We start from the raw sequence: 14754 nt of genomic DNA, 5'->3' as shown, positions 1-14754 counted from the left end.
CCCCCTGTCCCAAGGGGCACGTTGGCACCTTCCGGGAGCGGTGTGGGGCTGGGGTAGGCAGGAAACCTGCCTTAGCCTCGCTGCGCCCACTGCCGACTGGGAGCCGCTAGAGGTAAGTGCTGCCCTGCGGGAGGCCGCACCCCAACCCCCATTCCTGAGCCCCCTCCCAGAGCCAGCACTCCAAGACTCTACTCCAGCCCTGATCCCCCTCCCAGAGCCAGCACCCATACCCCCTTCTGCACCTCCTCCCAGAGCCAGCACCCATACCCCCTTCTGCACCTCCTCCCAGAGCCAGCACCCCAAACACATTCCTGCACCCCAACCCCCAGCTCCTTCCTAGAACCTGCATCCCATACCTCCTCCTGCACCCCAACACCCTGCCCCCTCCCAGAGCCAGCACCCTGTGCCCCCTCCTGAACCCCAACACTCTGCTCCAGCCCGATCCCCCTCAGAGCCAGCACCCTCTCCTGCACCCCAACCCGCTGCCCTGACCCCCCTCCCAGAGCCAGCACCCTGTATCCTGTCCTGCATCCCAACACACTGCCCCAGCCTAGAGACCCCTCCTGCACCCAAACTCCCTCCTAGAGCTTGCACCCCAAACCCCCTCCTGAACCCCAACTCCCTGCCCCAGGCTCAACCCAGAGCCACCTCCCACACTGTGAACTCCTTGACCGCAGCCCAGAGCCCGCATCCTCTCCTGAACCCCAACTCCCTACACCAGCCCGGTGAGAGTGAGTGAGGGGGGCAGGGATATGGAGTGAGCGGGGCAAGGCTTTGGGGATGGGGCAGCGCAGATCCTGGGTTGCCCTTAGATTCAAAAAGTGATCTTAGGCGTAAAAAGGTTGGAGACCACTGCACTAAGGCTATGTCTACACTAGTACTTTTGTCAGTAAAGCTTTTATGGGGGTGGAGGGGGAGGTTTTATGAAAAATACACCCTCCTGAGCGACAAGTTTCACTGACAGAAATGCTGGTGTGGACAGCGCTATGTCAGCGGGAGATGCTCTCCCACTGACACTGCTACCACCGCTTGTTGGTGGTGGTTAAATTATGTCAACAGGAGAGCTCTCTCCCATCGGCACAGAGCAGTTACATGGGAGACCTTAGAGGCGCAGCTGCAGTGGTACAGTTCTGTTGCTGTAAGGTCTCTAGTGTAGACGTAGCCTAACTAAGGCTTGGTCTACATTGGGAACGTACATTAGCATAGCTACATCTCTCAGGGGTGTGAATGTTCCATGCTCATGAGAGATGCAGCTATGCAGACCTAACTTCCAGCATAGACAGAGCTAGGCTGATGGAAGAATTTGTCCATTAACCTAACTACCACCAATCGGCGAGGTGGATTAACTATAACGACAGGAGAACCCCTCCCTCCCATCAGCAATGGTAGTGTCTAGCTGTGCCACTGTAGCTTTTTAAATAGAGACAAACCCTAATGTGCACCTAGGCTTTTGGTTTTAAAATCTTTTCCATGAGGGTCATCTCTTCACTACAAAATTATGTCAACCTACGTTATGGCAGCATACAGTTCCTGCACTTATTACATCGTTTGTGCGTGTCCACCCTACCCTCCTTGTATCAGCAGTGTGCATCCTCACCAGGAGTGCTTGTATCAATGCAGTGTGCAATGAAACCTGGGTAGCTATCCCACTGTGCAATTCACCACCATCCAGCACAGGATGTTTTGGGAAGTTTCTGCAATGCCTCTTGAGACAAAATGAGTCATGCAGGGGCGACTGGGAGCATGGATTCAAATTCCCATAATGCAGTGTTCTTCACCCCATAATATTTAGTGCCTCTCTTTAAAAATCTCCGCAAATCCATGCATCCCTCCTTGCTATTTGCCATCTGTGACAGAAGCATGGATCCTGCACAGCTCTGCACTACCGTGATGAGCTTTGCAAGAATGGGTCGCCTGATCCTGCAGTATTTGCAGAGCTGCAAGCGATGCCACGGGGAACAGGACGATTCTCTGGAGGCTAGATTGCTGTGGGATATAGAAAGAAACAATTCAAGGTTGTTGGCAGCATTCAGGGAGCCGCTGCAAATGGTTGAGTGTTGGTTCTGGGCTCAAGAAACAAGCACTGACTGGTGGGATCAATTTGGAGTGTACAGGGCCATTAAGCGCCTGCTACAGAGGACTGTGACTCTGGGCAATCTGCAGGACATAATGGATGGTTTTGCAGCAATGGGCTTCCTGAACTGCAGTGGGGCAACAGATGGCACACATATCCCTATATTAGCAACAGACCACCTTGCCACAGAGTATATCAATAGAAAGGACTACTTTTCTATGGTTATGCAAGTGCTGGTGGATCACCAGGGATGCTTTACCAGCATCAATGCGGCTGGTCAGGGAAGATGAATGACATGAGCATATTTAAGAACACAGATGTTCAGAAAGATGCAAGCAGGGACTTTCTTTTCCGACTGGCAGATTACTATTGGGGATTTTGAAATGCCAATTGTGATCCTGGGAGACTCAGCCTACCCCTTTTCCCATGGCTCATGAAGCCGTACACTGGCCACCTCAACAGCACCAAGGAACACTTCAACTACAGGCTCAACAGGTGCGGAATAACAGTTGAATGTACCTTCAGCCCAGAGGTGGGCAAAAAACGGCCCGCGGGACCATCCTGCCCGGCCCCTGAGCTCCTGGCCCAGAAGGCTAGCCCCCAGCCCCTCCCCCGCTGTCCGTCCCCCACTCCCCCCACACACAAGCCATGCTACCGCGCGGACAGCACTCTGGGCAGCATATCTGGCTTCGGTCAAGCAGCAGCCAGATACACTGCTCTGAATGGCATGGGAAAGGGGCTGGGGCCAGGGCGTTGGATATGGGGCAAGGGATCCCGGGTGGCAGTCAGGGGACAGGAGGTGGTTGGATGGGGTGGAGGTTTGGGAAGGCGGGGTGGTCAGGGGATGGGGAACAGGGGGCAGTTAGATAGGGCAGAGGTTCAGGGGATGGGGGGGAGTTAGATGGGGGTTGGTCCGGGGGAGGGAGGGCGGTCGGGGCGGGGGTCCCAGGAGAGGGTGGTCAGGCAGGGGGCAGGAAGTGGGAGGGGGCAGATAGGGGGCAGTGGCCAGGCTGTTTGGGGAGACACAGCCTTCCCTACCTGACCCTCCATACCATTTTATACCCCAATGTGGCCCTCGGGCCAAAAAGTTTGCCCACTCCTGCTTTAGCCGTTTGATGGTTCACTGGCATTGTCTACTTATGAGATTGGACCTCAGTGAAAAAAAAAAACCATCCCAATGGCAGTAGCTGCCTGATGCGTCCTGCATAACATCTGTGAAGCCAAGGTGGGAAGTTTCCGCTGGGGTAGAGGGCGGAGATGGAGCAGCTTCTGCTGAATCTGAACAGCCAGATACAAGGGCTATAAGAAGAGCTCAGGGAAGAGCTATATGGCTCAGTGAGGCTTTGAAAGACTGTTTTAATAGCGAGGCAGAGAGGTGTGTGCAGCTGTAGCATGCTCTGCCTGGCCTTGCTCTTTTGCTTACTGAAGTAATCACTGAGTGGCATGGGAAAGCATCCTAGTGTGGTGGAAGAAATAAGGCAGCCCTCCCCAAAAGCCTTCGGCAAAGGATTTCATTCTACCCCCACTAAAGTTTAATCAAGATTTCTATTCAGGCTTCACAGGACCTCCTGGTGCATGTAAACAAACTGCTCCACACAGCTCTATGCACCTAACTCTAGAGGGAAATGAAATGCAGATAGTAACTCTACCTTTCTTGGTTGTTTCACTACCTCTTCTAACACAAGTAAAAAGAGTAAATCAACAGATTTGAACTGCTACTTTGTGGGTTCCATCCCTGTAATTTCAAAGCAAACCACGTACTTACCAGAGGTTCCTTTCTCTGCATCAGTGCTCGACTGTCGGGACTGGCTGGACTGCGGTGAAGTAAAACATGTCCTGGCTCTCACAGATGGATACCCCAGTTGTCTGTCCCCCCCCAGCAGCCTCTCCCCCATACTCTTCCTCCACTTCCTCCTGTTCATGGCAGGGGCCTATGACTCGGGCTCCTCCTAAGCATCCACAGGGCTGCTGGAGGTGGCGGAGGGGTCTCTGCTGATGGCATGAAGCTCTTTGTAAAAGTAGCAGGTTTGTAGCTCTGCACCAGACCGATTGCTGGCCTCCCTTGCCTTTTGATGCAAGTCTTTGACTTTCACGTGGTACTGAGGCTGGTCCCTCTTGTAGCCCTTCCTCTACATGCCTCCAAGCAATCTACTCATAGATGTAAAGGTTTCTACAGCTGGATTGGAGCTGTGCCTGCACAGCCTCTTCTCCCCACAGACCCAACCTAACTATGTAGTGCGGACCAGGCCTAATGCTTTGTTCAAGCTACTAAATAAAAATACTTGGTTTTAAGAAGGCTCTTGGTCAATGTTACTGATCACAGGTTCCTGAAGGGAAGAAATGCACTTGGACCTGCTGGGCAATAAGAGGTTGGTATAGTATACTAAGTCCCAGTCTAACCATCGCAAGATTCCATCCTGAGACAGATAATGGCAAAAGACCGAACACGAGATGGGGTGCACTCAGAAAGACCTGAACATCAACAGTGATACAAAGTATCAAAGAAAAAGAAAAGAGTGGCAAGGAATCCATAATAAAAGAGCACCGTCTAATCTGGGTCAAACTCATAAAAACAATCCTTAATAAAATCTAAATCCAATACAAATGCTTCAAAAATTTTTAGCAACAAATGAAAATAAAATTGCTTTAAAAACAAATCAACATAACCTGAAATGAATCACTTGGCTAGGTAAAGTGGTATAGAGTTTGAGTTTTGAGTAACACTGGTTTACCTTCTATAGGAAGAGGTGGCTTTATAGTTTGGATGGCCTCCACCCCAGTAAAAGAGGAAACCATCTCTTGGGAACAGGTTAGCTAGAAATGTCAGGAGGACATTAAATTGACAACAAAAGGGGAGGGTAAAAAGAGGGAAGATGTGATCGTTCACTGAGGATAAAAATCAAGATGTCGAGAACAGCATTAATTAAGGAACCAAAGGATAAGGAGAAAAAATTATTTAATTGCCTCAACACCAATACTAGGAACCTCGATAATAAAAAAAAGGAATAGGAATTACTCATTTATAAGCATAAATTTGATCTATTTGGTATTACTGAAACCCACTGGGATGATTTGCACTATTGGAATGTTCAAATCAATGGTTACAACCTATTTAGAAAGGACTGAGTGGACAAAAGGGGAGCAGGAGTGCCACTCGATGTCACAAATGGCATTATCTGAGTCACTGATAACTCAGAAGAAAATTACCTTGAATGCTTATGGATCAATGTCCTAACATAAAGAAGATGGGGTATTAGCTGGTGTCTGTTATAGAGCATCAAACCACACTAGGGAACAGGATGAACACTCCTATCTATAATGTGTAAAGAATAAAAGAGATGCATGATCATGGGGGACTTCAATTCGATGATTTGCTGGAGATCTCATGCTGCCAGTACTAAAACATCCTTGACATTTCTAAATATTACAGATAACATCCACCTAGTCTTGACGGGACAAAGCAAAACTGATCATAGAACTAAAAATTAATGGTAGCTTAGGTACAAATCTTCATGACTTGATCACATTTATAATGGGCAAAGAGAATAAAGTCCAAACCAGTGGAACATATACTTGGTGCTTTAAAAGGGCCAGTTTCACAAAGCTGAAAGCAATTATGAGCGAAATCAGCTGGAAAAACAAATTTAATCAGAAAAATATGAATGATAATTGGGAATTGTGTAACACCACTTGAGTTGATGCCCAAAAAGCCGCAACTGAGGAAGGATATATAGGTTAAAAAACCCACCTGGTTTAAAGGGGAAGTAAAGGCAGCTATAAACTACATATATAACAAATGGAAAAAAAAGAGGACATTGACAGTAATGAATATAAATCAGAGGCAAGGAATTGTCAAAAATTTATAAGGGAAGCAAAGAGACACAAGGAGAAATTATGTCCAGAGTTAAGGACAATAAGAAGGAGTTTTCTAAATATATTAGGAAGAAAAAGAATCCCAACAATGTTACGGTTCATTACTTGCTGGAAATGGTAGAATAATGCAGAAAAGACAAATATTTATTGAACATGTCTGTTCTGCATTTGGGGAAAAACAAACAAAAACCAGATGATGTAGTCTCATCATATGATAACACGCTTTACATTCCACCAGTACTACTGGAGATTATTAACCAGCAGCTACTAAAGTCTGACTTTTTTTTAAATCAGCAGGCTCAGACAGCCTGTATTTAAGTTTTAAAAGAGCAGGCTGAGAAACTCACTGGACCATTAATGTTGATTTTCAATAAACTTTGGAACATTGGGGAAGTTCCAGAAGACTGGAAGTAAGCTAATATTGTGCCAATATTTAAAAATAGTAAATAGGATGACCTGGTAAGTCTAGGCCTGTCAGTCTGACATTGATCACTGTCAAGATAATGGAGTGGCTGATATGGGACTTGATTGATAAAGAAATAAAACGGGGTAATATAACTAACCCTAATGAAGATGGGTTTATGGAAAATTGACCCTGTCAAAACTAACTTGATATCTTTTGCTGAGATTATAAATTTGGTTGATAAAGATAATGGTATTGATGTAACAGACTTATTTCTGTAAGGCATTTGATTTGGTACTGCACAACATTTTGTTTAAAAAAAACAACATTAACATGGCACACATTAAATGGATTAAAAACTGCCTGATAGCTCTCAAAATGTAATTATAAACAGGAAATCATCATTGACCAGGTGTGTTTCTAGTGGTGTCCCACAGTGACCTGCTCTTGGCCCTATGCTATTTAATATTTTTATTAATGACCTGGAAGAAATCACTGATACAATTTGCAGATGATACAAAAATTGGGGGAGTGGTAAATAAGAAGAGGACAAGTCATTGATACAGAGTGATCTGGATTGCTAGGTGAATTGGGCACAAACTAACAAGATGTGGCTAAGTGTAAATGTATACATCTAGGAAGAACGAACATAGGCCATACTTACAGGATGGGGGATTCCATCCTGGGAAGCAGACACTCTAAAAAAGATTTAGGGATTATCGTGGATAATGAGCTGGACATGAGCTGCCAGTGCAACACTGTAGCCAAAACAGCTAATACAATCCTCGGATGCATAAATAGGGGAGTCTTGGGTAGGAGATTATGTTACCTTTATATTTGGCACAAGTGTTGGATATTAGGAAAAACTTTTTCACTAGGAGGGTGGTGAAGCACTGGAATGCATTATCTTGGAAGGTGGTGGAATCTCCTTCCTTTGAGGTTTTTAAGGTCAGGCTTGACAAAGCCCTGGCTGGGATGATTTAGTTGGGAATTGGTCCTGCTTTGAGTAGGGGGCTGGACTAGATGACCTCCTGAGGTCCCTTCCAACCCTGATATTCTATGATTCTATGCGACTGTCTGCTGCCGAAATACTGTGTCCAGTTCTGGTGCCCACAAGAAGGATGTTGATGAATTGGAGATGGTTCAGAGAAGAGCCAAGAGAAAAACTGAAGGATTAGAAAACATGACATAAAGGATAAACTCAAGGAGTTCAATCTAACAGAGAGAAGGCTAAGGAGCGACCTGATACAGCCCATAAGTACCTATGTGGGACATTAGTATTGAATAATGGGTTCTTCAATCTAGCAGAGAAAGGTATAACATGATCCAATGCTTGGAAGTTGAAGCTAGCCAAATTCAGACTCGAAATAAGTAGGGCTCTACCGAGCCACAGTCCATTTTGGTCAATTTCATGGTCATAAGATTTTAAAAATAGTCAATTTCACAGTTTCCAATGTTTACATGTGAAATTTCAGGGTATTGTAACCATGGGGGTCGTGACCCATAAGGGTGTCGTAAAGCTATTGTAGGGGGGAGGTCACAGGGTATGCAGGGTCATCACTTTTGGGGGGGGTAGGAATGGCCTTATGGGTGGGCAACCCACCCTGGCCCGGGGATGCCGTGGTCTGTACCCCGCCCTGCTCCGCCCGCCAAAGGACTCTTTAGGTCTTGAACATTGGGCCTGGAGTGGGTGAAGGGCAGGGCGTGGGACGTTTCAGCCAGGGCCTCATACCGCACATCAGGCTCCAGCTGCTAGTCTTAGAGGAGATGGGAAGGGACAGGACTTCCTCTTCCCCTGCAGGGGCTGCTCCCAGGTCAAATCCACCTCCAAGAACCTTTCCCAGCTGCAGTAGGGGAGGAGCAGGGGACGAGGAAGTCCCATACCTGCCCATAATTAGCAGCTAGATAGGAGTCTTTTGGCTGGGGCACCCCCAGCTCTGCCCCTCTCCTATACTAGTCAGATTTCACAGGGGAGGCCAGATTTCACTGTCCACAATGCTTTTTTCATGGTGGTTAACTTGGAAGGGCCTAGAAATAAGACTTTTTAAAAAAACAAAAAAAAAAACCAAAAAAAAAACCCAGTAACTAACCAGTAGAACAATTTACCAAGGGTTGTGGTGATTCTCCATTGCTCTCAATTTTTAAATCAAAACAGGGTGTTTTTCTAAAATATATGCTTTAAGAATTATATTGGGGAAGTTCTATGGCCCCTCTGTTATACAAGATGCCAGACTAGATAACAACAACAACAACAACGGTCCCTTCTTCCCTTGGAATCTATGACCCTAAAATGTCTGAAGCCAAAATATTACAGTACTGAGAAGAACCTAGAAGTGAATGAGTATAAGCAAAACTCACTATTTTCCCCCATCAAAATGGAAAAGGAAGCAGTGAGTTACAGTCATGGTAAATTTAATTTTAAAAACTTGTTACATTTAATCATCTAAGTTATTAGTAATGTGTAAACAAATGTGTTTCTTTGTAACACTATTAAGTCAAGTGTCTCTTTAAATTAGGAACAGAAAGGAAAGCGTACTTTACCCAAATAGAAGGCAATTGTTTTAATTACCAAACACCCCAGAGTCTATTATTAACTTCATAACAGGACATCATCTGTTTAAGCAGTATTGTATGTTCCTTCTAAATTTGACAAAACAATTTTGCTATAGACATTTCAACCCGCAAACTTATCTTGTAAAAATATTTCTCAGTCTAAAAACCACAAAAAGGTAAACCTTGCATTATTTAACAAATTACTTGAACTGGGATTTTGTTTTAATTGCTAGTATAACCTCAGTGTTGATCTAGAAGTTAGAGATATTACTTTACCATCAGCAGTGGTCTGACAAGGGATTCTGAACAATACTATCACCAGTGACATTTCCTGGCAGTTTCAGCCCTAGCGGTAAGATCAGTGGGTAGTCAGATGTGGTCAATACCCTCCCTTCTCCCACTATTCACAATGAAGGAACCTGCAGGACTGAACTGGCTATTATCACTTAGAGGACAGCGAACATCTGATTATATGATCTGGTAACTTCAATAATCCCACAGTTTGGCCTACCATGGCACTAGCTGTGGGAGAATTCATTGGATTCTTAACCCTACACTGTGAAATAGCATCAAACAAGTTTCAGAGTAGCAGCCGTGTTAGTCTGTATTCGCAAAAAGAAAAGGAGTACCCGTGGCACCTTAGAGACTAACAAATTTATTAGAGCATAAGCTTTCGTGAGCTACAGCTCACTTCATCGGATGCATTTGGTGGAAAAAACAGAGGAGAGATTTATATATATATACACACACACACACACACACACACACACACAGAACATGAAACATGAAACACACTGTAAGGAGAGTGATCACTTAAGATAAGCCATCACCAGCAGCAGGGGGCGGAAAGGAGGAAAACCTTTCATGGTGACAAGCAAGCATGATGACAAGCAGGTAGGCTAATTCCAGCAGTTAACAAGAATATCAGAGGAACAGTGGGGGGGGGGGGTGGAGGGAGAAATACCATGGGGAAATAGTTTTACTTTGTGTAATGACTCATCCATTCCCAGTCTCTATTCAAGCCTAAGTTAACGGTATCCAGTTTGCAAATTAATTCCAATTCAGCAGTCTCTCATTGGAGTCTGTTTTTGAAGCTTTTTTGTTGAAGGATAGCCACTCTTAGGTCTGTGATCGAGCGACCAGAGAGATTGAAGTGTTCTCCAACTGGTTTTTGAATGTTATAATTCTTGACGTCTGATTTGCGTCCATTCATTCTTTTACGTAGAGACTGTCCAGTTTGGCCAATGTACACGGCAGAGGGGCATTGCTGGCACATGATGGCATATATCACATTGGTAGATGCGCAGGTGAACGAGCCTCTGATAGTGTGGCTGATGTGATTAGGCCCTATCATGGTATCCCCTGAATAGATATGTGGACAGAGTTGGCAACGGGCTTTGTTGCAAGGATAGGTTCCTGGGTTAGTGGTTCTGTTGTGTGGTGTGTGGTTGCTGGTGAGAATTTGCTTCAGATTGGGGGGCTGTCTGTAAGCAAGGACTGCTCTGTCTCCCAAGATCTGTGAGAGTGATGGGTCGTCCTTCAGGATAGGTTGTAGATCCTTGATGATGCGTTGGAGAGGTTTTAGTTGGGGGCTGAAGGTGATGGCTAGTGGCGTTCTGTTGTTTTCTTTGTTGGGCCTGTCCTGTAGTAGGTGACTTCTGGGTACTCTTCTGGCTCTGTCAATCTGTTTCTTCACTTCAGCAGGTGGGTATTGTAGTTGTAGGAATGCATGATAGAGATCTTGTAGGTGTTTGTCTCTGTCTGAGGGGTTGGAGCAAATGCGGTTATATCGTAGCGCTTGGCTGTAGACAATGGATCGAGTGGTATGATCTGGATAAAAGCTAGAGGCATGTAGGTAGGAATAGCGGTCAGTAGGTTTCCGATATAGGGTGGTGGTTATGTGACCATCGCTTATTAGCACCGTAGTGTCCAGGAAGTGGATCTCTTGTGAGGACTGGTCCAGGCTGAGGTTGATGGTGGGATGGAAATTGTTGAAATCATGGTGGAATTCCTCAAGAGCTTCTTTTCCATGGGTCCAGATGATGAAGATGTCATCAATGTAGCGCAAGTAGAGTAGGGGCATTAGGGGACGAGAGCTGAGGAAGCGTTGTTCTAAGTCAGCCATAAAAATGTTGGCATACTGTGGGGCCATGCGGGTACCCATCGCAGTGCCGCTGATTTGAAGGTATACATTGTCACCAAATGTGAAATAGTTATGTGTCAGGACAAAGTCACAAAGTTCAGCCACCAGGTTAGCCGTGCACTAAACTCAGTTCCTCCAGGCACTGAGATCTGGATCTCTTCACTTTGAGTGCAAAAGAAACCAGTGTTGACCAGTAAGATGACAGTCCCACAGTTAACAAAACAGCTATAGGATAAAGCTAAATTACAGGAAATACATATCCTAGATATGTTGATGATTAGTGCAATATAAATCCCTATATTAAAAGGACCCAGGAATCTCTGCTACACTCTTCTTCAGGACAAATTCTGTTTCCATCAATGGCTATGGCCAATTGGTCAGCCACTTCACAAGAATTTGCTAGAAGGAACCTCCTCTCTCCATTTGATCATTTTAATGTTATCAGAATTGACTGTCACTGTGGTACTGGACAGTTTCACAATCCACAAACATCTTCAGTTCTTACCACACATTCTACATTTTTGACAGGTTTCAGAGTAGCAGCCGTGTTCATCTCTATTCGCAAAAAGAAAAGGAGTACTTGTGGCACCTTAGAGACTAACAAATTTATTTGAGCATAAGCTTTCGTGAGCTACAGCTCACTTCATCGGATGCATTAGTGAGCTGTAGCTCACGAAAGCTTATGCTCAAATAAATTCTAAATTTTGTTTCAAGAGCAAGCATAACTCAAACCTTCCATCAACCACACTGCTAAACTGGCTTCTACATAGTAAAGCCCAGAAAACTATAGAATAAGGGCTAAATACTTCGGTCTCGCATTAATGAATTAAAAACTTCCCTCCAGTCTCAAATCAGATGCTTAAAAGGTGGGAGCACCTTACAGCAGGCATGATGCAACTTCAAGCAGCTGCTGCCCTGAAGAATTTTCATTGAAGTCTAAAGAAGATAAAAATAGATACATATGATTCTGCACCTAAAGTCAAACCCTTCCTGTATAAGCGATCCTTGCCAGAGCTTTTGTTTGTTTGACGCGTAAGAATATTTGGTGCAGGTTAAAGATGTCAGAGTTACGGCCTGGCTACAGGAGGGGCAGCAGTAGTAGCTCCTCCAACCGGCCCAACAGCGACCCTCACCTCCTTAGATTGTAAAGCTCTTTGGGGGCAGGCACCATCTTTTTGTTCCGGCCTGGGCAGCGCCTAGCCCAAGGGGGACCTGGCGCTCAGGTAACACAAACAATCAACTCGGGCATGGAGGAAGGAAGCATTGGGAGGAGGAGCCCGTGTCCGTCCCTTCAACCCCCGCCGCCGGCCTCCTATCGGCCCTGCTGCCCCGGAACACAAGCAGGGACCGTCCGGGCGCCAGCCCCTCCCTAGGCCCCGCCGGGTCAGCGGCTCCCGGAGCCCAGCAGCTCTCCGCGAGCTGGGCCCAGGCCCGTACAAGGCGCACCCAGCCCGGGCTCCGGGCTCGCCGCAGCGCCGGGGTCACAGGGGCTGGAGCCGCCCCCGCCGGGACTTACCCGAGTCTCCAGGCCCCTCGGAGCACGCGGCCCCCTTCCCCCAGCCACTCACCGCCGCTTGTTTCTTGTTTCGCTTCCGGCCCCAGCTGCTTCCGGCCCCGCCCCCACCCAATGACCTCACTTCCGCTTCCCGTGTAGCCGCTCCGGCGACCCCCGCGCCAGTAGCGGGGCGTGGTCCGGCGGCCAGAGGGCGAGGAGCGCGGTGTTTGCGTTGACCGCTGCCCGCCAGAGCCCGGAGCTAGCCCACGGGAGCGGCCGGAAGGGCCCCGCGCACTTGTCGGGCAGGGAAACGGGCCGGGCGCAGCCCCAGCAACTGGGGAGGCACCGTCATGCCCTCGCGTTCCGTCCTGCAACCCGCACAACCTCAGCGCCCCGTGCTGAGCTGCTCGCGGCGGGTGGGAGAAGGGAATGACTTAAAATTTGCTATTTAGGGAGATGATCACTCAGCCTGGAGCTGCACCTACACGACCAAGGAAAAACTGAGCAATAGCACCTGAGAAAAGGCTTAGCCCTGGAGTTGGAATAGCGCCTACATCACGGCACAGCCTGTCCTCCTTTGTAAACTAGTTGGACCTTTTCCTCAAACCTCCACCTGTTTAGGTACCTGCTAAACAACTTTAGATATTACTGAAAATGGCAGGGAGGACTTGGCTTTCACCACGTAGATCGCAGAAAGAGAAGGAGGGCGTGTAGCACCTTAGAGACTAAGAAGTTTATTTGAGCATAAGCTTTCGTGAGCTACAGCTCACTTCATCAGATGCATTCAGTGGGGGGGGGGGGGGGGAAACCAGGTAGATTGTGATGCTAAAAACCTAGGGTAGCATAAGTAGCATCCTCCTTCCCACAAAGAGTCACAAGGACCAGTTCTTGAATAAGAAGGGCTTCTTACTCACCTCAATTTAAGAGAAAGCGATCACCTGTTAACAAGGTAGAAGACTTTAGGCTCTTTCATGGTGTACAGTAAAAGTACTACGGTGGAGGCTCTTAGGAGATCTTGTCCTTATGTCACTTGATGGTAACTTCTTTGCAATCCAGAAAACAAGGCTAGAAGTGTTCTAAAAATAACTAAGTTCATAGCAGGCTGAACAGGTAAAATAATTGGAAAGCGAGAAACCTCCCACAGCATTCAGAGAAATTTCTCACCCTGAAATCCTTCAGGCTCATCATTGACATCAAGCAGCATGAAGTAGCATAGTCAAAGGAAAGCAGCCAAGTAAATTAAGAAAAAAAAAACATGCACAAAATCTTAGCACAAATCCAAGTTTGGCAGAAAACCAGAAAGGCTGCTGCAGATAGACACTCTCCTTACAGTGTGTATGATAAACCCATTGTTTCATGTTCTCTGTGTGTGTGTGTGTGTGTGTGTGTATAAATCTCTCCTCTGTTTTTTCCACCAAATGCATCCGACGAAGTGAGCTGTAGCTCACGAAAGCTTATGCTCTAATAAATCTGTTAGTCTCTAAGGTGCCACAAGTATTCCTTTTCTTTTAGCTAATAGACCGTATCCCATCTTCACATATGTCATTTCTGGTCTACTTACCCTAAATATGGGATCACTAAAAGTCATCCCACCCAACCCATCATAGGAAAAAGGCCCAAGTCACTCAAATGTTAGCATTCTGCCTTACACTGTCAAGACAAAGGGATAAAGCAAGACTAGCTTTCCTCAGTGAACAACAGACTCAGACAGGGGTTAAAAAAATACCATTGACAAAAATTGGAAACCCTCGATCATCAGTTAGACTAGAACAATCTCCCACAGAACGGGGAAGCTTGTTTAAGATATTCAGAATTGAAGTAAACAGAACACTCAATATAAGCAACAATCCTGCAATTACCAAGAGATGGACTAGGTCTTAAAATTGTAGGAAGAAGCTGAGTGGACAAAATGTGTAAAACAGGCTATTGCCCAACTTAGCTATTTTATCTGAAACTTTCCCTGAGTGTTACTCTGCCAGGCAAGTCTAGCTCTCAAATCAACTTTTTTTGCTGTTGCAGTTTTAGTGAACTAATATGAAAATTTTCACCTCCAATAAGTTGCAATTGGGCCTTGAGTGTTGAGGTTGTGCATTGTGAACCTGACAGGCTTCTCTGTTTGACCAGGGTATTTGCATCTGTTCACAATGTTCGAGAATGCATCCGATGAAGTGAGCTGTAGCTCACGAAAGCTTATGCTCTAATAAATTTGTTAG

At 46.2% G+C, this 14754-nt stretch overlaps 1 protein-coding gene across 4 annotated transcripts in view; it reads right to left on the bottom strand.

The window, feature by feature from the left end:
* The window catches only part of PSEN1 (presenilin 1), a 56862-nt gene extending 44071 nt beyond the window's left edge, over positions 1–12791 (bottom strand). The window contains exon 1 of one of the 4 annotated variants that reach the window (XM_038405661.2): positions 12615–12791. Coding sequence is in view for 2 of the 4 variants with exons in the window: in XM_038405659.2 (XP_038261587.1) it covers positions 3840–3860 (21 nt within the window). In the remaining 2 variants the exon portion in view is untranslated. Of the gene's footprint in view, positions 1–3839; positions 5599–9179; positions 9329–12562 lie in introns of those variants that run through there. The other 3 variants (XM_038405660.2, XM_043516817.1, XM_038405659.2) reach the window with 3 other exon arrangements.
* Positions 12792–14754: the final 1963 nt, after the last annotated feature.

This window comes from Dermochelys coriacea, chromosome 6, assembly GCF_009764565.3.
Source record: "Dermochelys coriacea isolate rDerCor1 chromosome 6, rDerCor1.pri.v4, whole genome shotgun sequence".
In the NCBI taxonomy this organism is placed as follows: Eukaryota; Metazoa; Chordata; order Testudines; family Dermochelyidae; genus Dermochelys; species Dermochelys coriacea.
The sequence above is the reverse complement of the archived record's forward strand: the minus strand, read 5'-3'. Positions and strand labels throughout refer to the sequence as shown.